Source organism: Acanthopagrus latus, chromosome 4 (assembly GCF_904848185.1).
Source record: "Acanthopagrus latus isolate v.2019 chromosome 4, fAcaLat1.1, whole genome shotgun sequence".
NCBI classification, from domain to species: domain Eukaryota; kingdom Metazoa; phylum Chordata; class Actinopteri; order Spariformes; family Sparidae; genus Acanthopagrus; species Acanthopagrus latus.
In genome coordinates this window covers 10313694-10339636 of record NC_051042.1, presented here as the reverse complement: position 1 = coordinate 10339636, position 25943 = coordinate 10313694, and the positions used below count along the sequence as shown (strand labels likewise).

Here is a 25943-nt window from a genome sequence, read left to right as displayed (position 1 = left end):
ATCGTCTTTAGTGTCATCTTTGCCAATAAGCAAGTCCCTTTGTACATATATTCTTTTTTGTTTTCATCTAGCGTCTGTGTCAGAAAGAGCTGGAATTGAAGGGTAAGGTTTCAGAGTGGGGAAGTATCTTTTTTTTAAAATCCGATTTCATCTCTCCCAGAACAGTTCAAAGATATTTAGGCTTTGGGTTTTTGTGAATATCATTATTACCATTAAGATGATCCTCACTTCTACATTTAGAGAAACATTATTCAATTGTTGCACGTTATACCAGACAGATGCATGATATCCCCAGAAAAAGACAAAAACTTCCATTATAGGGCACGAGCAAAAGATTCAAAGATGCACACACACATGGTAGTTTATGTCTATGTTGAGGCTCCCTTTTTGTCTTTAAGTCACATCAGCAATGAGCTGACCGGAGAAGCACTTTGGGGTCAACATGAACTGCTGAAAAGTTGCAATTAGGCTTAGATAAAGTTATTAAAGTTAAAAAATAAAGTTGTAGTATAAACTACAATAGAGACACTGTGGTAGACAGAATAAAACAGATAAAACAAATAAACAACCTGATGCTAATAGATTTAATTTCATTTTAAATATATCACAGTTTTACATACTGACATTCAGTCACATTAAATAGTAGGCCTAGGCTTGGTGTTGCCTACAATAAACACTCATATCTGCTATGTTTAATAGCACTCGTTATAGCCAGGATGATAATCCTGTTGATAATTAAAGGTTAAAAGCCTAGTATATTTGTCATTTTTATCCTCAACTTCTAGATTTTTATTTCTGATTTTTTTAATACAATATTGTACAAAGACATGTTAATAATAATAATAATAATAATAATAATAATAATAATAATAATAATAATAATAATAATAATAATAATACAGTTATTTATGGTGGAGTGGAGTAAAAGAAGAGGTGGGTATTGAGGATTCTCGGGCTAATGTGGCTATTATCTTGTAGTATCCTTGATTTTGCCTTATCAGTTATGATACTGGATACTTTATTTTCCACATTTCACCATGGACCTGTTACTGCACTCGAAACCGTGAACGCACCGACACTGAATATCTGACGCGGTGTTTTACGAGCAGTACTTGAAGGCAGCATTAGAAAATCCTTCAATCATCGGCCCGCGTTGATCACCTGACCTAAACTCAAAGTCACGTGACTGATATTCCATCCTCGCCATTTTGCAATGTGGGAGAGAGGGAGGCCACTTTTTTTTTCATGGTTAACGAATAACACAAAGCAATTTTATGTGTTGAGGACAAAGAGCGTCGAGCCATTCCGTGTCAGTGAGTATATTTTCATTCAAATACAGCCATGTGCTTCTCCGTCACTTATTAACCGAAAACATAATTAAAATACCCGTGTACACTCGTGTGTAACTGCAAGCACTGTGAGAGACTCGTGTGGTGTCTGTCAGTGTGTGTGTGTGTGTGTGTGTGTGCGTTTGAATAGCAGGCAGCAAGCAGTGAAGCTAGCAGTCTGTGTCCTGTTGCCTTTTCTCTCAATGCTCGTCTTTTTAATTCCGTATAAAAGTCTTTTTTAGAGTCGTGGCAGCTCCATTCTGTCAGCTAACATTAGCTTGAGATTTGGGACAAGTGGTTATTCGATGCCTCGGGGTGAGTTGAGAGGCTGCGTTCAACTTCATCCTGCAGGGGACCGATAGTGGATGAAATATTTTTAGATTGTGACATAGCAGGTGCTCATCTGAGACTGGTTACAGCCACATGATGGGGTCTACGGAGAGGCTTCCCTGACCAGTTACATTTAACTTCATAGAAATGTTCCTAATTTGACACAGAAAGCCTAGCTGTAATCTGTGCGAGTGACAAACTTTACGTTTTTTGACAGTGAGATGTTTGTTGTGGCAGATTTACATTGTTGGGATGAGAGATTTTAGATGGAACACGTCCATTTTTGTTGACTGAATTGTTCTTGGGTCCAGTGTTAATAACTCTGGGACAGTTTTTTTTTGTGTAGCAACACTCCCTTTTTTTTAATCCTGGTTTACAGCCAATAGTTTTTGGATGTAGTAGTCATCCAAATTTGTATCCTACAGTTATGTCATATTCTTGCAGATGCAGAAGTAGGAGAAAGAGGAAGATGATTTGCGGTCAGAAAGTAAGAAAGAGGAATGTGTTGGATTTCCTGATATGAAAGGAATTTAACCACATGAGTTGTGTAATTTCTCCCGGGCTAAGTTTGTAAACAGATGCACATGGTGCTGTTTGAAACCCTGTCTGCTGAACAGCAGTGGATGAGCTTTTCAAGGATGAGTTGACCTATCACACTTATCATAGTGGTCATTTGGGCTACTTCCCCTTTCCTCCAAAAAGCCAGTCCCCTCAGCCGTCTGCTGCAATGTCAGTATGGTCAATTATGTATTTGTTTGTGGCTGAAAAAAACACCCCCTTTTATCCTCGACAGATCTAATTAGTGGAAAATGCAGTTGACAGAACCAGTAAAACACCCTTTTCAGTTGCTTTTGCTCTATTTACTGTGTAAAGCTCTAAACACAAAGAGCCACGTGTACTAGCTACATTCTTTATTTCACAAAGAAGTGCTTTTGACAGGGAAATTCCAACTCTGAATTTGAATGTTTACACAGTAAAGAAGTAATAATACAAACTCGGAAATATAAAAATCTTTCCATAACAGCGTTGCTGAGCTGTTCTCGGTCCCCAGAACAAAACACAAAGTAAAACAAAGAAAAAGGCATGAGGAGAGAATTTACATTTCCATGATATGCTACTTTTTTTGAGATGCACCTGTGGCAGTCATCAGTTCCAATGATTTCTACAGCCCTCATTTTCTGTGATGGAATGAGAGGAACACATACTGTTATGTCACAACCTTTTTTTTTTTTTTTTTTATCCAGATCCTGATCCGAGTTCTTTGATATTTGGTATCTGCCAATACCGAGTCCCAGTCCGATACTTAAGCTTAACTAATATTTTCTTGGATGATACAGCTGCATTAAGAAAAAAAAGTACCTGCATCCAGGCTGTTCCATATTTTTTTATTTTCTTGAAACAAAGTACATACTTTCGTATGGCCCATGCTTGGTACCTTGGATTCAAAAACTCCAGATGACAAAGACAAGCCTGTTCCTCTACCACAGAGATGAGCTGGTTATCCATTGCGATTAATTTAATGTCCTTCTCTGTAATATTTTATCGTACCAAATGGGTAGTATTAAATGGCGCTTTTTTGTTACGCCGTTGCACAACAGTCGTGTTGCAGATATCCACACTGCAGACACTTAATCCACAGGTTTGCTAGAGTAATGTTACGTACGCGTCTGAGTTCTGCCACAACTTGTGCTCTGACTTAAAAAAAAAAAAAAAAATTGCCCTTGGGTCCACGTTCAAAATTGCCATTCCATGATTAGTGGAAAAATACCCATATCGGCCCTGATCCTGATCCTGCAGATCAGATCAGAACATGCCTAATAATTAATTTATTGTAGGTCTTCTGAATATGTGACCAAATCTACTGGGTCAAAAATATACATACAGTAACTGTAATGTTTAATTAAATGTCCCTTGGCCAATTTCACCTTAATTAGGTGCATCCACAAGCCTCCTGTAGGCCTTGGCTGAATTTTTAACTACTCCACACAAGAGAAATGGTTAAGCTCAACCAAATTTGTTGAACAATTTGAACTTGTTTCCCCTCAGCATAGTCTACAGCCTCTCAGCTCATGTTCATGCAAAACACATACCTGTGGATGCTGATACCTGTCTTCGAGCATTTTTTGGTGGTTTTTGGTTGACTCTTGACCGTCCTGACCAATGTTCTCTCAGCAGCAGGTGATAGTTTGTGTTGTCTACCTGATTGTGACAGAGACACTACCATGCCATGCACTTTAAACTTGCAAAGTTGTCGATCTTGGGGCCTGTAACTGCTTTGCAGTGGCTCCAAGAGTCCTGAATTGTTCAAATCAATACTGACCCCTTTCAGATCAATGCTGAGCTGCTTAGGCTTTCCCATTGTAGTGTTTGTGGCTGAGTCTAATGGATGTATCCAACAAGCCCTATTGAAACAGGCCCTGAAATATAATAAGCTGGAGAAGTCACTGGAGCCCAAGACTGCTTTGATGTACGTGTGCTTCACAAGTGTACACTTTTGACCCAGTCTGTACATAAGAGCAAATTGTGGATGATACAGAACAGAAACTCTATCAGTCATTATTTTGTTATGTATGGAAGCAGAATTTACTTCAGTGTTACATCTGACTCAAGACTAAATTATATATAGTTCCAGTAATACAGTACATTAAATTGTAGATTGCATCAGTGATTCAACTTCAGAGATGAACACATCCATGTACACTATTGTGGTGGCCTCATTAGCTTACTGTGTGATGTATTGCAGTCCCTCTAATAGTTTGCAATGTTGCAGTTACCCGTCCCCATGAATTCTGCATGAACTTGTAATTTTGTCCAAACACCTTATCATTACTGTGAATGGATACAATTGCAGATTGTCAGTTGTCAATCTGCATTCTGTGGAGGGACTGGTATTACCTTGGAATGCAATATTTTGGTGCAAAGTTTATAAATAGTATTTCATAATATTGGTATCCATATCAGTTGAATTAAAAAAGAATAAAAAATAGGAATGCACCATAAAGCAGAAACCAGTTAACACATTAATTTCTTTGTTCTCTGCTGTCTGTCAGGTCATGGAGGAGATCAGCAACGTAGCTGTGCTCATCACACACTCCTCCAATGCTGCCGCCTCCTCCACCTCCATGCCATCAGCACTAGGATCATTTTCCCAAACCCAAACACAGCAAGTGGTTGAGGAGGACACCTCACAGAGTTTTCAACAGAAACAAGCAGCAGATTCTCTCATCCAGGTCATTGAGAAACTCAGCAAAATTGTGGAGAAGCGGCCCCAGCGGCGCTGTAACTTTGTAGGACAGAAAAGAGCAATCCAACATGCTGCTGCTGTGGGGGGTGGAGGAGGTGTGGAGGTGATGAGGGGGAGCAGGGGAGTTTCTCCCTTGAAGAAAATTAAGAGGAACTTGAAGGAGCAAGAAAGTGTAGAGGATGTGATATTAGATGGCAGCATGGCCGAGGTCGCTCACTCTTCACCTGTGTCAGGTGACAGTAACAACAACATCACCTCCATGGTAACGAAGGTAGCCAACAACCCCAACAACAGCGACCACAAGAGGACAGTAACATGCTATCAGTGTAGCCTGTGCCCCTATCTCTCCCAAACACTGCCCCTGCTGAAAGAGCACCTGAAACAACACAATGAGCAGCACAGTGACCTCATCCTCATGTGCTCCGAGTGTCGCTTTACATCAAGAGACCAGGGGCAGCTGGAGGAGCATGTTAGGCTGCACTTCAACAACGATGACAACCTGAAGAGGAATCCTACTCTTTCGGATACTTACATTGAGGGCATGGACGAGGTTTTGAGAAAGCAAGATGAGGACTGGACTGGGAACAGTGACAGTATAGGAACCGAGGTGATCAAAGGCCCAGTGGACAGTCCCAAGGAGTTATCACAGAAGAAGAAATGGTATAGCTATGAGGAGTATGGATTGTACCGCTGCCTGATCTGCAGCTATGTGTGCAGCCAGCAGCGAATGCTAAAGACCCATGCCTGGAAGCACGCTGGCCTGGTCGACTGCTCTTACCCCATCTTTGAAGATGAAGACGGGATTCTCACGAGGAGAGAGACCCAGGCTGCAGCTAACACTGTGGGAAGCAGAGAGGACATAGTCGTTCTTTCTCCAGTTCTTCAAGATAAAAACCTGCAAAAGCTCCCCACCGCCTTCAAGCTCCAGCTGTTTGCTAGTCCATTGGCTGTTGAGAACAAAGGGGACGTATTGACTCATCCGATTGCTGATCTCAATGAGAATCCAAAAATAGCAGCAAAAGAAGAGCAAAGCGAGTACCCCATGAAAGACCTGGCCTCTGAGGAGCCAATGGTGGAGGTCCAGGTGACAACAGAGGCAGAGTCTGAGGTAGAGATCGATAGTCACCATGACAGCACCTCTATTACAGACAGCTTACTGTCATCAGCTCAGAAGATTATCAACAGCAGTCCCAACAGTGCTGGCCATATCAACGTGATTGTAGAACGCCTTCCCTCCGCTGAAGATTCAGGGATGGCAACTAACCCACTCCTTCTCAGCCCAGATGTGGACAGGGCCAAGAATATACTGGATCCAGAGGAGGAAGAGCAGGATCATGTGGTAGCAGTAGAGGATGATGTGAACCCTGGCTCCAGTACAGGTAGCATTGCTGACAGCCAGCCAGAAGGAGGAGCTAATATTAAGTCCGGTGGTGCTGTAAGTAGTGATTCTCCACGAGATGAAAACATCCCCCCTGCTGGTCGCAAGAGGACACATTCTGAGTCCCTCCGCCTGCACTCTCTGGCTGCCGAGGCCCTGGTAGCAATGCCTATGAGGACACCCGAGCTCCCAACCTCCAGCACCAAGGTAAACCTGAAGACATTTACAGCCCAGGCACAAAGCCAAAACACAGGCCAGAAACTGGTAGAGGTGACTGCAGCTGGACAGAAGGTTTCTGACGTAGGGACAACAGGCCTGATGGACTTGGATCTTCAGAGCAAGGGCAGAGAAGAAGATTTGCAGTCCCTGGGTCTTGGTGAGGGAGATGAGGAGGGCCCTGCCACCAAAGCTGGCATCAGCCTGTCACTGCTTACTGTCATTGAGAGACTCAGAGAGCGCTCAGACCAGAATGCCTCAGATGAGGACATCTTAAAAGAGCTTCAGGACAACGCACAGTTCCAAAATGGAGCCATGGCAGGTGTGGTCACAGGCAACGGAGCTGGGAGTTACATGTGTAGCATCCCAGGAATGGATGGGTTGGTTGCCTCTCCTGATGGTGGTCTAGTGGACTACATCCCCAGCAGTGAAAGGCCATACCGGTGCCGCCTGTGTCATTACAGCAGTGGCAATAAAGGCTACATTAAACAGCACCTTCGGGTGCACAGACACAGACAGCCGTACCAGTGTCCTATCTGTGAGCACATTGCCTCAGACAGTAAAGACCTAGAGAGCCATATGATTCATCACTGCAAGACCAGGATGTACCAGTGCAAGCTGTGCCCAGATGCCTTCCACTACAAGGTGAGGAGACTTCAAAGCTCACATAATACATTTTGATTATTATGTCATATGTAATTGAGCAACCAGAATATTAGAATTGTGTATGATTTGTTTTATTATGTTAAGGGGTCTACCGTTACAAATTACACCAAAGCAGTGCTTGTCAAATCCATCAAATATCTCCCCATGATCCATTTGCTATCAGTTCCCTTCAGTGTGCTGACAAGGAAATCGAGTGTTCCTACACAGCCCTGATTATGTAAATCATAGACAAAGGCCAAAGAATTACCACCCTACCCCTCTGATAAGTATAGTCTATTTTTTTGTTTTGAGTAAATCGGTAAATCTGGCACATGCTAATGTCATATTGCAAAGAAGGAAAGATGACTGAGAAACAGCCAGAGGTGAAAATAAGTGCAAAAAATTAAAAAAGAATGGTTATGATCAGGTGAAGGTGAAGAGACATGTCACCAGTGATAAGGCATTCCAGTGGTTGAGGCTCCATACAGAGTTGAAAGATAAGATAGATGTGTAGCTTGCTGTGTTTCTCCATGGTGGGTAATATTAGTGTTGCTATGTTTTCCTAGCCCAATGTTTGTGACTTGTGTGGCTGGTAAAATTACTTTACTTGGCCATTGACGTTCACCTTTCCTTCCTGTCTGATTAAATTCTGTCATTATGAGGTCTATATTTTCCCCCACACCTACAACTTGTCTTTTACAGTTCTGAATGCCTTTTTGGCCATGCCCCTTTTTTTCTTTTTAAAAATATATATTACAGAAAAGTTCAATGTGGAATGTTTACATAAAGATACAGATTCTCTCAGAGTAAGGGATATAGTGATATACATCATAACATGATAACAGCTTTTGACAGGTGATGTGAATGATTATGATTATCTTGTTACAATGCAATGTTCTGCTGGGAACCCTCTGTCCTGGGATTCATATGACACTACTTGACACACACCAGCCACTGTTTTAGAGGTTTTAATGTGGCTGAATGATGTATATCAGCTATTGGCCGATACCAGCCAATAACATTGCCTGGTTGCAAGTTAAGGCAACCACAGAAAAAAATGCGATATAATTTAAATGTTAAATGCCAATAAGAGAGCAGTCAGAAATCCTACAAGTTCATGGATTTTCTTGTGCTGCCTGCAGTCATATCCTGGCTCCCTAAATTGGCACTCAGTCATCAAAACTTTGTCCTAAAGAGATAGCTTAAATTACCTGTGTGAAGTGATAGACCTTGTTAGTAAAAGATGAAAGTTGGAAGAGTCAGCAGTCACAGTGTGCCTCGGTTTGATGATACAGGCAAAGGAGAAAACTATTGATTCCACTGCTGTCATGGGGCTCCAGCAGAGATTATTCATCATTCATCGGGTTTATAATATTATCCAACAGATTCAGGAGTTAGGCCAAGAAAGTTTCTAATTGTGAAGAGTGAAGGCTGGCTCACGAGTGAATTAGAGGGCATGACGCTAAATGATGCATCACTGAAGATCACTGCCTGTCAATCAACACTCCACTAAATGTCCATGGTTCAGATATTCTGCTGGGACCGAGTCATGCAAAACATCTTTGTCGTTGAATATTTCATAAAGCAATAAGGTTCTCATTGCAGCCTCAAATGGCCCGTTTAAATGAATAGGTAACCCATTTATTTATTAACTTAACTTCCAATGATTTCTACAGCTCTCATTTTTCTGTGATGGAATCAGTGGAACACGCACTACTTTGTCTTCCAGAGTGATTATGATTGATAATGGCTGGTGACTTTTCTGGGCCCATTTAAATAGGGCTTATTTGATACACCCATAAGACGCTGCCATGCAAGAAAGAAGCCCTTGCTCTAGTCACCGCACCTTGAAACTCGACTGAAGTTTGCTGCTGATCACCTGGACAAGGAAAGTTCTGTGGTCAGTTGAAACAGAGATGGAGTTGTTTTGCCAAAATGAGCAGCATTGTGTTTGGAGGAGAGAAAGTGAGGTGTTTAACTCAAAGAAGACCATACCTACTGTCAAGCATGATGGTGGTAGTATTATGCCATGAGGCTGTTTTTCTGCCATTAGATCTGATGAAGAGTAAAGTAAATGGAATAATAAAGAAATTCTAAATTCTAAATTCTTCAGGAAAACCGAAAAAAATCCGTCAAAAGATTGGGTCTTGGGTGCAGTTGGGTGTTCCAACAGGACAATGATACCAAACTAGCATCTAAAAGTGGTAAAGCAATGGCAAAATTTGGCTAGAATTGAGTTTTTAGAATGGTCTTCCCAAGTCGTGATTCGAACCACACTGAGAACATGTGGACTGTGGTGACGAAACAAGTCCATGCCAGGTAGCGATTTAGTTGAACTTCACTGATTCTTTCAATAGGCGTGGTTATAAATTCAGCCAGAAGCCTGCCAGAAGCTTGTTGATGGCTATCAAAAGCAGGTAACTGAGATGAAAACTGCATACTATATGTACATGTTTGGACCCATAATCCATTTGGATTTGAATCAAACTTCATGAATATTTTCTGTGACAAAGTAGTATGTGTTCCACTCATTCCAACACAGAAAAATGATAGCTGTAGAAATTGTTACAAGACTGCCATGATATACATTTTCTTTACTTAGTATGTGTGAACTTTTGACCATGACAAGGTAGCTAAGATATAAATCAAACGTCCGATAGGACTCAGTCTGTTTGGATGACAGGTGCCAAGTTGATAAAAATGTGTTTGAAATGCTATTTTTAATGTTAACTGCATACATCATAATTTTGTGTAGATATCTGATAGTATGTTTTATTTCCTTACTTAGAGTCAGTTAAGAAATCATGAAAGGGAGCACCATAGCTTCACCAGTGACGTGGCCGCGCTCACACCGGTCACTGAAACCATGGCCACTGTTGAGGAAGTTGAGCGGGTAACTGATGAAGGTAAGATTTGTTTTTATCGCCTCAATATCTGCTCAAATGTGGAAAGATATTTCCATATTTTTATAGATATAGCTAACACCTGTCAGTTTCCACAGACTGTCATATGATTTATGTCAGTGCTCTTAGAAGGTTATCTTTTAATGTTGGGCTCTGTTACAGAATGTGGTGTGCCGAAGATGTATAAATGTGATGTGTGCGACTACACCAGCTCTACATATGTTGGAGTGAGGAATCACCGGCGGATTCATAACTCTGACAAGCCTTATCGGTGAGTTGTAAAAAAACAAACAAAAAAAACCTTGTAGACATGCACCACTATCATCTTAGTGCAAATGCTAACACCATTCACTGACCATTACAATTTAATTGATGTCCTCAGGTCCTGAGTGAAGTCGTGAAATAATTGAACTGATTCAGCTAAAGGCCTGTAAAACACTCATACACCCCTGGTGTAGACTTTGGGTTCATTAATATTTAGATTTTTTTTCCTTTGATAACAAAACCTAGTTTAAGGGAACTTGATGTAGGCATGTGTTTTCGTACATATCCACAGTATAGGAGTACAGGAAGGATTAAATATGTATGGTGCAAAGTAAGGTTTTAAAGCTTCAGCGATAAGAAAATCTGTGTTAAACATTCTAGATATGGACTGAATTGAATGATGGCCTGATTTTAGTTAATAATCAATTGACTGAGGCTTAGCTGCTAATTCTGCATGGCGTCTCTAAAGCTTGTTTATAGTTAAAGTTCAGAGCGAGACACTCGCATTACTTTAACCATAGATAACTTGGCACACCACCTACATTGCTATTGGATCCATGCTTGCGAGGAATAAACAAAAACATCCGAAAACGCTGGCACGACTTACAGTGCACCCTTAATTGTAAAGATTGGAAGACATTTTGATTTTAAGGGAAAGAAGGAAAAGTGGGCAAAATTCTGGTCATTTGTGATGTTTGTAGAACAGCCATTAAGTTCACCAGTAGCACATTGATAACCCTCACCTGGAGAGGTGGCTTGATGAAACTCATTTAGGCAGCAAGGAACATTCCACAGGGGTTGCCTTGGTTTCTGTGTCTAATGTCAACGGTACAATCATGATTGGCAACAGCCAAATCCACTGGCCAGATTTTACACAAATAAACCTGTACTAACAAGGGTTTAGGAGACAGCTTCACATAATCAGTTTCAGGGCCTGCAATCCCTTAAGTTTTAAAAAGCACAACTGAAATGAGGTGCGTGATCAGTAGCTTCAAATGAACAGAATATCTTTTTGAGTTCAATAACATTTGTATGATTTCTGTTGTGTTCCATGTTGCAGTAGTGATAGTGATCAGCGAAGATTTTCAGTAACTGTTTCAGACTGTGAGCTCACCAAATAGATTCCAGACAGTGAGACTTCTTAAGTGCTTGTTCTCATGCAAGAAACATCATTTCAAGATGAGCTGCATGAGCTGTACTTGTCATTTTAGAAAGGTACATTAGATGGCAGTACATGCCCAGTAATGCTCTGACCAGAATTGTGATCTCAGTATAGGCACAGTCACAACTTCTCACTCAACACCCCCGCTATGTCTCTCTCCATACACTCAGTATTAGCACTCGGCCTTTGTGTTGAAGCTTGAGGCCCTGAGGTGTGACCGCATACAGGTGTTTGCGTCAGCTTTCTTAACAGTATGCTGTATGCCTATGCTCTATAGTCAAATGTACAAAAATACATAGAACAGGATTCCTCTGTGCTCTGGAAAAGGTCAGATGGCATTGAATTGTTGTTTTCTAACCACAGTGGTCAACTGTCATGTTGGCAGATGATATAAAGGCATAAGTAGGAGTGGAAACTATTGGATGATACAGTTATAATAATTTAACGAGTACAGTATGTTCAGATAGGGTTAAAAAGATTATCTTTAAAATCTTTGGGCAACATAGAAAATGACTGTAGATGCCTGAATAAAGTAAGTTTCAGACATTCAGCTAAATGTACTGACTGAATGCGAGTGGTAACTCTGTTATGTCTACTGTACATACATATTTTGTCATTGTTCTTGTGCTCTTTACTTTAAATTAAATGTTGACATGTAATTATACTTTTTTTTCTTTTTGCACATTATGTATGTGACTCATCAAGCAAAGCTGAAGTTATAATAAATTGATACTGGAAATGATGACCTGTCCATTACAATGTTGTAACATTAGAAGAAACATTCACATCTGAATTGAACGTCAAATCTATCAGAAATATGTTGTGGTCTGTCAGTCTTACCAGGACCATAACATGTTTTCTCTTGTTTTGGTTCTGTACTCTGGCATATTAGATTTGAAATTAACCTTTGAGGATTTTCAGCTGTAAGTGTGGTGCTGATGGATAATGACAGGGTTGCTGTTCTTGCCCAGTCTAGATTAGAATCCCTCAAATTAAAGCTTTACAATTAAATGTGCCAGTGCACACTAGAAGCTGTGAAAGTTCCATTATATAATTAGTAAAATTGAAGTGATGTATATGCCCCCAGCAGGCAACGTTTTCTCTTTATGCACCTCAGACTTGAGTAGTGTAGCAGCAGTATGTGAAGGCGAAGCACTAACTGAACCAATTCTGATATTCAACCTTTCCTTCGTCTGTTATTAACAGCGTTGTAATTGGCATTGAGTGCAGAAATGCCTAATTTGATTATGTTACATTGACTGTAGGGCCATTGATATTCATTCCTCTCGCTCACTGAAATCAAGTAATTAAAAATGTACTCCTCTGTGTGACTGTAGTAATGGCAGAAACCCTGCTTCTCTTAATTTGCGAGTTGAACTTTGGAAAATCTCTCAGGTGGTAAGGATCATGAACCTGTTCTCACAAGACCCAGTTGGACAGATAATTATTTTCCTTATATTAGCCACTTGCAGTAAATGTAGATGATGAAGAAGAAGAAAAAGAGAGAGTATCACATTTACATAGAGAAGATGTCAGGTACACTATTACTGGCTGTTGGAATGCACCTAATAGAATAACACTTCTCTCAGATAATTATTTCTATTGATATATACTGTGCAGTAGTGTTGGTAAGTGTAAATTGTGATTTTAATGAATCATTTAAATCCATGCTTAGTTAGTGGTCAGCTTTGATTGTGTAGTGTGCTTACTGACAATATGTCATTTTTAAAAAGGACATCGATCATGTTTTTTACCATTATCATGGTATGTTTATATTAAAGGTGGAATTGTTCTTGTTTTCTGTATTATTATGATGATGTGTTATTCTCAGGAAACACAGCAAATTGGAGATGTACAGTACATATTGATAAATTATTGGCCTAAATCCAATGTTGGGACATTTATATTAGTGGCCACTAATCAGTATTGGTTGAATTAAAGTCCCCAAATAGAGTTGATAATACACATCAAAATTGCCTTCATGTACTTAAGTGCAGCATGTACACAGTCTGATACAGCAGATGGCAGTATGCACCTTTTTTAAGTTGTTGTGATACACCAATAAACACTGTAGAAGGACGAGAAGAAGCACATGTTGCTGATATGCTCATGACACAAACAACCTAAGTAGGGCCAGACAGTGAAGACTGGTTGGTAACTGGCATCGACTGAAAAAAATCTACACCATGCATCCCTACAGCAAATGTCAAACTATAACTTTTAAGTACACACTAAGTCGGCTGAAAAGATCAATCACTCTTGTGTCTGTTAAATGCATGTGGATCTACAATAAGCAGTTAGTCAGCCGGCCCAACCTAAAAAAACATCTGCCAGCACCTCTAACATTCACCCACTAACAGGTCACACCTTGTTTGATGGTAAGACCACCGAAAATAAAACAAATCACACACAGAAAAGCTATTATTGTTCTACTGTGTTCTGCACTTTACATTACTGTGCACACTTTGTAATAGTCATTTCTAACCAAAACATAGCCAAATATATTGCTTCAATGTCAAGTAATTGCCCTCTCCTAATGCCCAAAGCTGGAAGCAGCTGAGTCTTAAAATTTCCCTCAGGCAAAGTCACTTTATTGTCAAACTATCACACCATAAGCCATGCACCGGGGAGCCTAAAAGAGTAATAATGTTAAAATGTATTCGTAAAACTAATAAATAATTTGTTTTAGTTTAAATAATTATTATAGTATTTAAACTAAAACATTATATATTAATTAATACAGCAATTTTTCTCAGTTGAAATGGTTTCCGGTAAGTCTGTTTGACTTTTGTTGTTGTTCATAAATTCTTTGTCTTCGTCAGTCAAATCTGTAAGCCTCTCATTATAAAGTGAAACTCTTGTCTGTTTTTGTCTGGTGCTGTATTTTGATACAGTGGCACTGACTGTGAGATGGATTCAGCCTCTGTTTGCAGACCTTGAATAATATTTAATTTATTTATGTTTAATATACTTGATATATTTTACTATTACTCAGCATGCTACCAAAGTACTATATTTTATTTAATGCCTTATTACTCCTGCCAAGGAGGTTTTATTTTCACGTGTCTGTTTCTTGGTTGGCTTGTCAGCGGGATTACAATTTAAAAAGCAGCAATGTCCAAAGTGCAACAAAGTCGAAACATCATGATTTTCTGAAGGGGCAATTCCCTCTGTTTTGCTGTAAATCCCTGATCCTTCCTTCAGGCTACAAGTCTAAAGAGGCAACATGAAGACCTTCCAAGGCCGCTTGTTAAACCAGCCACTCTATCTTCATGTTCTTCCCTCTTCTCTCCTCTCTCCATCTGCCCAGGTGCTGCAGCTGTGATTTTGCCACCACCAACATGAACAGCTTAAAGAGCCACATGAGGAGGCACCCTCAGGAGCACCAGGCCATGCAGCTCCTGGAGCAGTACAGGTGAGAAACATCACACACGCGTTCACTGCTGAGCGGCACGATAACATGAATGCTGCAGCTCTGAGGTGAAAACGAAGAGCCAAAGGAAGTTTCTTGTTGTAAACCTTTGCGTTGACATTTATACACTTCAATGGTGCCAACAGCCTTGAGAAGTTGACTCCTGATCACAGCGTTAGTGTTTGGCGGGTGGAGAAAGTGAATGGGGCTGAATATTCTCTCCTTAAAATGTTAGATATGCTCGACCCTGAGCATGGCACTGATCGCTGATTTCCACTTCACTGAATGCTTGTGCTGACTTAAACTGTCATCAGTGCCTGCAGGGCTGGAATGGCCATATTTCCAAACAGTAACAACATCTGACAATATCATTCTTTTTCTGTTAAAGGGTCATTTGAGTTATATATTACTGCACTTAAAATGTAAAACAGTGGTTTGAGAGAGACAGATTTAATAAAAGAAAACCGTCAATTTGTCTTTTTGATACCACAGCAAGCAAGAAGCAGGTTGGTCTGGGTTTGGCCCAAAGGAACCAAATTACACAGTCAAACACACCAGTGTTTATTAAAACCAAAACAAAAGCAGGCAAGCTTAATGTTAAAGCATCATTAGTATATAACATGGGTCAAGCGTAAAAAACCCTGCATCTGTCACCTCCCATAATGCAACTATAAGCATAATTTCATTGGACCTTCTGACTTTCCAACTCTACTTGTAATGCAGTCATTGTTTTCTAAATCTGTAGTCTCCTTGGCCAAGCGATGATAACCCTGACGATGTCTTCAGGCTTATCACAGCTTATTTCCTCTGACTTGACAAGACGACAATTTTTTTTCACAGGCTCTGTAGCGCACCCCTGACAAGTTAATTATGTTTAGTAGTTGGCATTCCCCTTTAAAGGTTCCATGTTCGCGCAGTCTGCAATAAGAATCCCTTGATTTAAACTTTTTCTCTTATTACGATTTAGAGAACTATCAATGGGATTTTGTAAAAACTGTGAATTGATGGAAAAAGCAAATTCTATCTATGTGCCCATGTAGAGGTTAATGGTTCAAAAATCGAGCCACTGACAATTAGAGTATCTTTGGTTACCAAAGAGGGCTTGCCTCTTTGTGGAGATTAATAGTCCCCTTATTTTGGCAACTTAAATTTCTGACTTGCATTCGAGCACTGAGCATGAACCAAAAAAAAAAAAAATTCTCAGTACTTTTAGTCAGAAATTTCATGAAGTACAGAGACTGATGGAAACACACAGTAAGAATCAGTCCATTTTTGAATTCCCCCTATTGTTTTGAATTTCCAGGCATTTTCTTGCTGATTCGAGTCACACTGAACCACCTGTCTATTCAATTCTATTCTGTGTTGTTTCTCTGCTGGTGTCAAACAACAGTGTCTGAACAGCTGCTCCATCCCAGCTTAACATCTGATCACGTCTTAAAGACAATGATGACAACTAAGCATTTCTATTTTTAGGGGCTAAAAATACCATCTAGTGGGAAGAAGTCACTTTCCAGGATTTTCGATTTTGCTCATTGAAAGAAAACCTAGTGCAGTATTATACATATGCTCAACAACACTGGCTGGCCGAGAACTTGATTTTCCTTGTTTTTTACAATAATACAAGGGTTTTATGATTAACCTGTTCTCACAATAGCTTGTCCAGTAAGCTGTCATAGGTGAAGTGTGCCTGAGTGCTCTGTCCTAAATGATATTTGCAACTTGGAGAATTTCAGTAGTTAATAAAGACACAATCCACAACTCTTTTCAATTTGACAAATTACTGCACGGTGCTCTGTAAATCCCATTTCCTCTCTGCACTCTTTGTCTCTGCCTCTCAGCTCAGTGTCCCCTGTGGAGTATAGAGTCAGAATGATTCCTCTTGATAGAAAGTAGGAGAAGGATTAAGAGAACCTCACTATGCATATTAGATCAGTCTCAAGTTGATCCGCTTTCACTCTGCTGCTTATCGTGTCTGCTATGTCTCTCTTCTACTTTCCTCTCTCTTCTAGGTGCTCTCTGTGTGGCTATGTGTGCAGCCATCCACCATCACTCAAATCCCACATGTGGAAGCACGCCGGAGACCAGAACTACAACTATGAGCAAGTGAACAAAGCCATTAACGAGGCCATCTCCCAGAGCAGCCGGTAAACGCATGAACTCAAGAAGAGTGGTTTCTGCACTTTGAGTTTATTTCATGTTTTATATCTGTATTTGCAAATATCTCCAGTATTTTCACAGGCAGTACACCATAGAACCACAACTTCAGGGCTTCATCTAAAGCTGCATTATGTGTTCTTTTCCCTTGGTGATGTTTCTTACAGTAGCTGAGGCCCACCATTCATAGCCCACATCTTTAAATGCAGTATTTTATGTCAATCTTAGGGCCCAGACATAAACATTCATGAAGTAGTTGCAATGGAAACTGACCATTGCGTGGCCTCATGTTGTCTGTCTGGGCCAAAAAGCTGCACTTGAACACACCACGAAGACAGCCACAATAAACTAACTTGTATGGTTTGCAACTTCCATGGGAGAAGATTCCTCTCCATGCCACAAGTGGCAGTATTCTGTGTTCATTGTTAAAACAATTGAAAACTGGAGACTCAGGACTGTGAATATATGAGAAACAATAAACCACTCTTAATATAGCCACTCTGATAAAAAGTTTAAAATAAAAAGGGTAACAGCATTCAATGGGTGAAATCATGGATACATGGATACGACAGCTTCAGACTATTTCTCTTCTCGCTCACTGATTCGCTTGGCTGAACTGCCTACGAGGGCTAACTAGTGCCAAGGATGCAAAACACGTTGCTACAACTAGAGCCACAAATGCTCACAGACAATACCAACATCAGACCATCTGCCTGGTGTGTCAGCGCCACCTCACACGTGTTAAATAGTGATTCATGTACCCTTTCAGTGAAGGTACATTTTTGCATCCCTTTGACTTGGGCATTAATAAAATTAACAGAGGTCCTACATCCAGATACACATGGTTGAAACTGGGAGAGAATTGATCTAAATTATTAAATTGTTTTTGTTAATTTAACAGTGCGCAATAGTTACTGCACTGAAGAGCTAAAACACATTTTGATCGTGTTTGTAGTCCGAGTTGAGGCAACATTCAGCAAGTACATTATCTGATTTTAGTAACCATATACAACAAACCAAGCAGAGCTTCCAAAAATAAGTAAACAATCAATACATGCATTCTGTATTGTTGTCTTGTTGTCCTCTATTGTACAGATGTTTCTAGCATGTGAGACCTCCCAGAATAACAAATAGGATGAGCAGTTAAACAGTTAAAGTGGATTCCTTTTTGACTCACTGACTAAATATTTTATAATATTTTTGAACACCTTATCAGCTAATTTCAAACTTGACCTTTAACAGGTTTTCATACCTCACTGTACTCTAATAACTGTCAGCTGTGTAACTCATATACACTGCATCATAGGGATTCTAGGATTTTGGGCAGCAACTAACTTCATACGTCTATCATCCAACAAATGCCACAAACTAAAATAGTGCACAGGCAATCTCAGTTAGTCTTGCTCCCTCTCTTGCTGTATTCTTTTGGGTAAGTCCATCCTTTGTTTCCCCTAGAGCTCCTCAGAAGTTGTCTGCAGTGCTGGAGTCAGGGGCAGAGAGCCCTGCAGTCACCCAAACCTCAAAGCACAAAGCAAAGGGCCCAATTGAACCACTGCCAACGCCCACATCTACAACAACGACGACGACGGCTGTGGACAGCTCAGGGAGCCTGCCCACACCCACCACAGACCCTTCACAGTGGCCTGGTGACACCCCAAGCCCCCAGGGGAAGGACCCCGCACAGCTCCAGTCTCAGGCCCAGAGCCAACCACGCACAGGCCAGCCACCCATGGAGTACTGCGTGCTCTTGTTCTGCTGCTGCATCTGCGGCTTCGAGTCCACCAGTAAGGAGCGGCTGATGGATCACATGAAGGAGCACGAGGGAGACATCATCAGCATCATCCTTAACAAGGAGCAGCAACAACCAGAAGCCCAACCAGGCCTCCAGACAGCAGAGTGAGCTGTGCCCTCAATCCTTCTCTTTTTATTAATGCTCACCCTGCACTCTTGCCATGATCCGCTGCCCCCAGAAGTATTTCATTATGTTTCTTTACCCCTGGTTATAGTGGATTTCTGCTGTAACCATTACACATTCACTGTACCTGAGTTAATTGTCATCAGAATGTTCTGTCAGGTAGGTGTGGTGTAAAAGGTTACATCTGTGAGACTGCAGTAACTACAAGGCACACTCCTTTAACAGCGGTAGAGAAAAAAATATGAAATTACTTGCCTTTTGGTGATCCTTGTTCTTTTTTTCTTTCTTTTCTTTATTTTTACACTTTTCTTTTTAATGTTATAAGCCGTTGCTATTTATGTCAAATAATTTGACATTAAAGAGACACAAAATATGTCTGCAGGAAAGTAAATAAGTTTTCAATGAACAAGCCCGAGCTCTAACCCAAGTCTGACTTTTCACTATACAGGGACAAGTTCATACCTCACAAAACCAATCAATCCCTCACCAGAAATGGACAAAAAAAAAAATTCACATATTTTCCAGTTTAATTCATATACTGACCATGAGGCAGCTCTTTTATTGCTACTGTTGTATTTAATGTATTTAATCCAACACAGTTGAGGCTTGAGCAGGTACATGTGCAAACTCATAGCATGTATCACAGCTTTAATACAATTTCATATTTATCAGTTTATTTTTATGCATGTTAGTTTCCGTTATACCAATTTAAAGAAGCAAATGATCATTTTAAAAAAAACATTTTTTGTTTGTATGAGTGACTGTAATTTTATTTGTTGGCTCGTTTATAAAGCTGTGTCTTGAGAGGAGAAAGTAATAGTTCTCAAAGGAGTGGAAGGTGACCAGGGCAAAGTAGAAATTGGTCTTTGATCGACTTGATTGTAATCTACTGCCGTCAGAGGTATTGGTATTGGGCATGTCGACAAAAGGAATGATAAAAAGGGAAGATGGCATTGGTTGGACTTTAATTTTAATTGAATGGTGCCTAGATATTTTAAAGCAGGGATATGTTGTATTAAATCAGACACGCCTGTTTTACTTGTGATTGTGGTGCTCGACTCACTTTAAAAGATAAATTCACCCAAAAATTAGAATGTACTATATGCTCACCCCCCCGGCTAAGGGCAGGTAGGGTGAAGATTCGTAGTCTGCAAAAAATTTCTGAAGCTTCGAGACAAAACCTTAAACACAACAAACATAAAATGGCGCCATCCAGCATTATCAAACCATCCAAAATCAAGCGTCAATCACATGCCCCAGATTGAGACTCAAAAAAAAAAATGTTTCTCTACAAACAGGACCTTTTAGGATCACATCATCACTGTAGCTGCTGAGCTAAACGTGTTTGCCCACACCCCACTGGAAGTGGGTGCAAGAGTTCGACCCTGTGCTGGGAGTAAATAACATCTTTTGAAATCACTTTGGAAACTCAGAACTTCCAGAGACTTGGACTGCTGTGAAGCTTCAGGAATGTTATGTGCACTATGACACTTTCCATCACCATGGGGGTGAGTCAGTAAATGAATTTTCACTTTTGGCTGAACTTATCCCTTTAGAGTTGTCATGGAAGGTATAGTCCAACTTTTTTATAGCCCATGCAATTGATGTTGTATATAATACCATTTTTATAATAACTTTTACTCTTTTTCTCAGTGTTTTTAAAATAGAAAAAAAACTTTCTAGTGTCAAACACAACTTAAAATGACTGCTGTCTCTGCTAACAAACATGCCTGAAATGAGAAAAGAATGGATGTAAAAAATAAATTTTGGAAGGTATTTGAGGTTTATAGGCGTAGTCCTCCAATGTCTGTTCATGTGATTGACTGGAGGCTGGAGTGTGATGTATTGACGGAAAAACTCATCACAGTTGGGTTAACTTGGATTTGAAGAATTATGAAGGCTGCATGTTCACTGTGATGGATTGCCTCACTGTGTGGAAATTTATTTTTTCATACATAAAGGGGAAAACATTTAACCCTAGCGTCTGATATGATGCTGACTGTGCAGAAAAAAAACAAATGCGAGGGAGTACTGGCCCAGATTGACTTTGACTAGTCACCCAGATGCACGTTAGTAACAACTGAAATAGTCTTTGCACATTAATATTCATTTAAACTGTGTCATTCTGTCGGGATGCAATGCGAACAAAACGGTGCTTTCGTGTCGATAACCAGAGAGCTTACGAGGAAAACCATTTCCTGTTTCTGCTACAATCTCCAGCCGCCTGAAAAACCCATCAAAATCGCATCAAAATGTTTAAATTAACAGAAATGTAAACATAGATAGAAGGTGAGGTCGAATAACAGATTATTCTTTTAAAACAAACACTCTACCCATCGAATGTATCATGCAGTCCAGTCATGCAGAACATGCTGTGTCAACTTAATTCATCAGTATGCCATCCCTCTCGTACATCCACACAGACAGAGGCTGAGGAAATTAAGATAAAATGGAATATCCATAATTCATGCCACCCTTCTCTGCCCGACGTAACAGCTTGAAATTGTCTGCGTGTTTGTAGCGTAGTGGGTAAAACAAAATTAAATCTCTATCTCAGAGACCTGTTACCTGGCCTGGTATTCTCATTATCAAAGCACGTAATTATTGTCTGGCTTTTAATTTACAACTCTGCGAGGCAGAATTAAGGAGGACGGTCATATGCCTGGATTTAAAAAAAAAAAAAAAAAAATGAATTAAGGGTGTGAGTTCAGTGTCCCTCCTGTCTGATTAACGTGACTTGCATGAAAATGAGGAGTGAGACTAAAAGACTAGGCTGACCGATACCACACATAGACACAACCCAGCCCTGCGCTGTCTAGTATATGAAGAACTACTTCTATTAATCTGACAGTTTTTTTTTAATTATTCCACACCATAAATTGATTCTGGCTAAAGGCTCCCTGTGCGGCATTTAAACCTCTATAGAGCTGGTTGTTAAGTGCAGAAGGGGCAACATGGGTGACCTGAAAGACACTCTCCACACTACTCCAATGTGCCACAGGTGGCACTAATGTCTAGGATTTGCAGCAATGTGCCTGCAAAGATGGATGTAAACAAATAGGGTTTGCTTATGTTTCATGAGAAAGTAAATGCAGTCCAAACATTTGTTAGAGCTCCAAATTTTTGGTCCCTTCATTCAAAGGCCTCATTTGCACCACATGCTACCTTTTTTCCATGTATGGTGTCAAATATTAGTTAGCATTAGCGTTAGACTAGAAGGCAACTGAGCCTATTCCACAAGCAGTCAGGTCATCCCAAAAGGTAGATTAAAACAAAGGTGGCAGTAAAATTGCTACCCAAACTGCAAACACCCATCACAGTTTACAAGCAGACTTCCTGGTTCAGCTGACTCAGTGCAACTTGCTGTTTCAGGTACGCTCCTATTTTAAGTTTTAGTTTTGACATATTTCTAATCTGTTTTGCCCCATTGTGCTCTGTTGCTCTTATTCTCCTCCACATTGTTAGATCTCCCTATTAAAAAAAAGACCAAATCCAGCAATGCAATAATCCATCCATGAATAATTTCCAGCCTTTCCAGCATGTGTTATGAGTAATGTGGAAGCAGGTCATTCAGGCTAGCATCATGGCTCATTGATGTGTTTTTAAAGGTTTTTGGACATCAGTGGAGCCCTATGGCACAGAGGAATAAGTTAGACCAGGCTTCAGAAGCAAACACAGTACCTGTTAGCAGGACCAGTTCCAGATTTGAGTCTTTCTATGATAGTCGTTGAAAATCAGAAAAATAAATATCACCAGATTTATCCTTAAACTGTGGTTTACACAGTATTATCATAACCAACTAAAATGATGGCAAAAGCAGCAAAATCAGCATCCTAGTAGTAATGAACTCTTTGAACTAAGTGACCGTGCAGTGCATTTGCTAATTTAGAATGTCAAAATAACTTGAAATCCAAGCACTGCGGTGTCAGTCAGAACATGCACCAAGGCCTTTTATTCTGCGTTACAGAAAAGCTAATGATATTATTTAAAGTACAACACAATTATTTAAGATATTTTCAGGATCTAAGCTGAGTCACCAGCATGTGAAGACAAAAAAAAAAAAAAAAAGAAAATATTCAATCAAAATGTGTTGGAATAAGTGAAAATTTCACCCAACGGCTGGGAAATGCCTCTTGGGTCATTTTCCTGATGGTGGATGGAAATGGGTCAAGTGGGATTTTGCAGGCTGTGATGCATCCCATGTGATGTCACAAATTGAAAAGTGTGTCAACACAGACAGCAGACACTGCAAGGAGGGAGAGGATGTGTCTGTTTACCTGTTTCTGAGCATCTGTACATTTGTGCCATATTTCAAAGCAAAAATGTGTCTTTCGTTTGAGTTTTATTGTGCCTTTTGGTTCATGGTGTTGTGTTGAAACTACAGTTTTAAACTCTGCCAAAACTTCACTCAGTTATCACATGTACCAGGAGAGCCATACTTTGATTTGGGCGCAAAATAGTGGTGGCAAAAGTCTTGATATCTGTGACGATGCTGGTTATTATTTGAACACCTCAGTATATTTTCCATAGATCCAAATCCACAACGGGGTTTCATGCAGCAGTTTGGGGGACATGGATAAAGAACAAAGAATGTGAATCCGTCTTTTCTCATATTACTAGCTATTTTAACTAGAAATGAGCTCAAACACTTGGTACTGTATTTTAAGTGTGTACATTTTGTAGATGAAGACTGCAGAACCTTAAAACTGACTTTAAAAAAAGGATAATATCTATTTTTTTGATGATCTTTTAAAAAAATTAAAATAAAACAAAAAAAAAAGAACAATTAAGATTAAAAAAAAATAAACTAAAGTTTCTGATTTAATTTAGGCTCTGATCTTATTTACTCCCAGTCTATTTGAGGTAACTGACAGTGTTAAGCTAAATACAGCTAAATGAGCTGCATGTATTTAAACCAAAGGAGGTGGAGAAGATTTAACATGTCTGTCCTCATCAGTGTATTTTTGCTCATGTTTTGTATGTTCAACGTGGAGTTGTTTCAGACAGCAGTGTGATGCTTGCTTTTTGTTTATTTATTTTTAGAACATCTTAGGCTTTATTATATCACTACTTTACCATTGTATATTTTGGTAATAAAGAATGAGAAATAAATGAGTGCTCTTTGTCTCTGGTCATGTTTGTTAATGTACATTTTTGATTTTTTTTTTTTTCTTTCAGGAAAATTGACCCAAGTTCTCATCAGACTTGGTATGCATACACACATTACAGAGAGAACATTTAAAGGAGGAATATGCTCAATTTTAGGCTAATAATTATGTTTGGTGTTAATACTAGAAGAGCTTTACATCCCTTAATGCTAAAAAAAACAGCAGTTTTCTCATTCTGTCCAGTGCTGCATCAGTCCTCTGTCCTCCATGTCGGTTTTAGCTCCCGTATCTTTAAGCCCCCCTCTCTAATACTTAGTCTCCTCTGATTGCTTAGCTCATACATGCCTGATCCAGCACTGCTAACAACAACAGAGCAGTTTTGCTAAATAAATTCTTACACGCCAAACCAGCTGCCGGGCATAAACTGTGTGAACAAATGTGTGACTCTGTGACATGGTGTTATCTCACAAAGTCACTAAGTGAAGGCGAGACTGCTGACGAGGCGTTACAGGAGCAGTGTTTTCTGTGGGAAAGAGGAGCTCTCGTTGGTGCAGACTTTGACCTTTTTAAATTTCAAGATCTTTTATAATGCACAGGTTGCAATATATGACTCTAAAAGAAACGGAGAAAAAACATACAAAAAAAGTATAGTTATATATAGGTAAGGGCTGGACTAACCTTTATTATATTCATGTCAGATTGTTACTACCCAGGTGTTAAAGACTGCATGGCAGTGCGATACTGGATTAAGTATTGTATGGACAGTAAATTACATAGTTATAGTTAAGTATTAAGTATTGCAGGGTTAGCAGTAGACAGGGGTTTTGTAAGGTTGTTGTTAAGGTTTAATGAAGTTATCCTGATATTTCTTTTGGCTAATCTGTATTTAATATGTTTGGTAGTGAGGTAAGGGAAGGTAATACATTTACATTACTTTAATATTGTGATACTTTGTTTACATTTCCAACTGCATTTTTTAACAGGTACTTAGTAACTGTATCAGAATACTTTTTAAAGTAACCCAAACCTGTGAACGGATCAACTGTCAGACAATAGAAAAAAAAAAGAAAAAAAAAAATCAAGCGTGGAAGTAGTTTCGCAAACAAAAAAATCACAGGGGCTTAAATCAAGAACTGTGGTGCCTATTCAGTCTCAAAGCGCTGACAGCAATTCAGGAGGGATACCGTCAAGGTTGAGGGATTTGCTTTCTGGCATCAGACCAGGACCATCCTTCAGACCCGTCACAGAAAATAACAGACTCTAATTGTGCTACCTGCTCAGAGAAATGAGACGAATGGTAGTTCAACGGACTGTTAGATAACATTTATTGAATCAATGACCACGAGGCTCAGATGTCTGTAGTTGCTTAGAGCAGTTAAGGGAAGCATATTTCATATAGGAGAGAATGCATATATCACCAATTCATTCTTAATGGCACCGACGGATGCAGAATGTTATGAATCAAAACCAAGGCAAGAAGTAGACTCAGTGTTATCGTAGTGCCCAGTGCTCTGATATTATTAAAATGTGGAAATTCTGCCCCAATATCTGATAGATCTCTATATCCTGATATCCTGTCATGAATGAATTGGGTCTTAAAACAAGTTTCAAGTTTGTTCTGAAGTCTTTGCTTATGTGTTATATTCAGATATAAAGAGTATTAAGTACACATATCACAAATATACACCATGTTGTCATCCACAAAATCTGTGAGTTGACATCTCACTTTGATTAAAAATGTAATAAATCATCACTTGGTGGGTGAAATCTGTCGTGTAAAAGAGGTCTGTTGGTGGGTTTCTGAAAGAAAGCAATGTTATCTGAATGTAATCTGAATATTTGATATTTTTAGTTGGAGAGTTATGGCCTTGTGCTTTTAGACGT

At 39.7% G+C, this 25943-nt stretch overlaps 1 protein-coding gene across 2 annotated transcripts; it reads left to right on the top strand.

Annotated features, from left to right (window-relative positions):
• The first annotated feature begins 1177 nt into the window (after positions 1-1177).
• Positions 1178-24067, top strand: znf507 (zinc finger protein 507). Of its 2 annotated transcripts, none has more exons than XM_037095169.1 (7): positions 1178-1309; positions 4709-7141; positions 9930-10047; positions 10207-10315; positions 14781-14885; positions 16892-17026; positions 18492-24067. In XM_037095169.1, exons 1-7 carry the CDS (start codon positions 1214-1216, stop codon positions 18934-18936), a joined length of 3441 nt encoding a protein of 1146 aa, XP_036951064.1. In that variant the 5' UTR covers positions 1178-1213; the 3' UTR covers positions 18937-24067. The 2 variants fall into 2 exon arrangements, with proteins under 2 accessions (XP_036951064.1, XP_036951065.1); XM_037095170.1 differs by having other exon boundaries at positions 1178-1313.
• Positions 24068-25943: the final 1876 nt, after the last annotated feature.

Bases quoted from the DNA above. Each gene is read 5' to 3' on its own strand.
- znf507 (XM_037095169.1), top strand. From the start codon at position 1,214: ATGTGGGAGAGAGGGAGGCCACTTTTTTTTTCATGGTTAACGAATAAC. The intron at 10,048-10,206 runs GTAAGATTTGTT...GCTCTGTTACAG, and splicing joins TGAGCGGGTAACTGATGAAG to AATGTGGTGTGCCGAAGATG. The intron at 17,027-18,491 runs GTAAACGCATGA...TGTTTCCCCTAG, and splicing joins GCCATCTCCCAGAGCAGCCG to AGCTCCTCAGAAGTTGTCTG.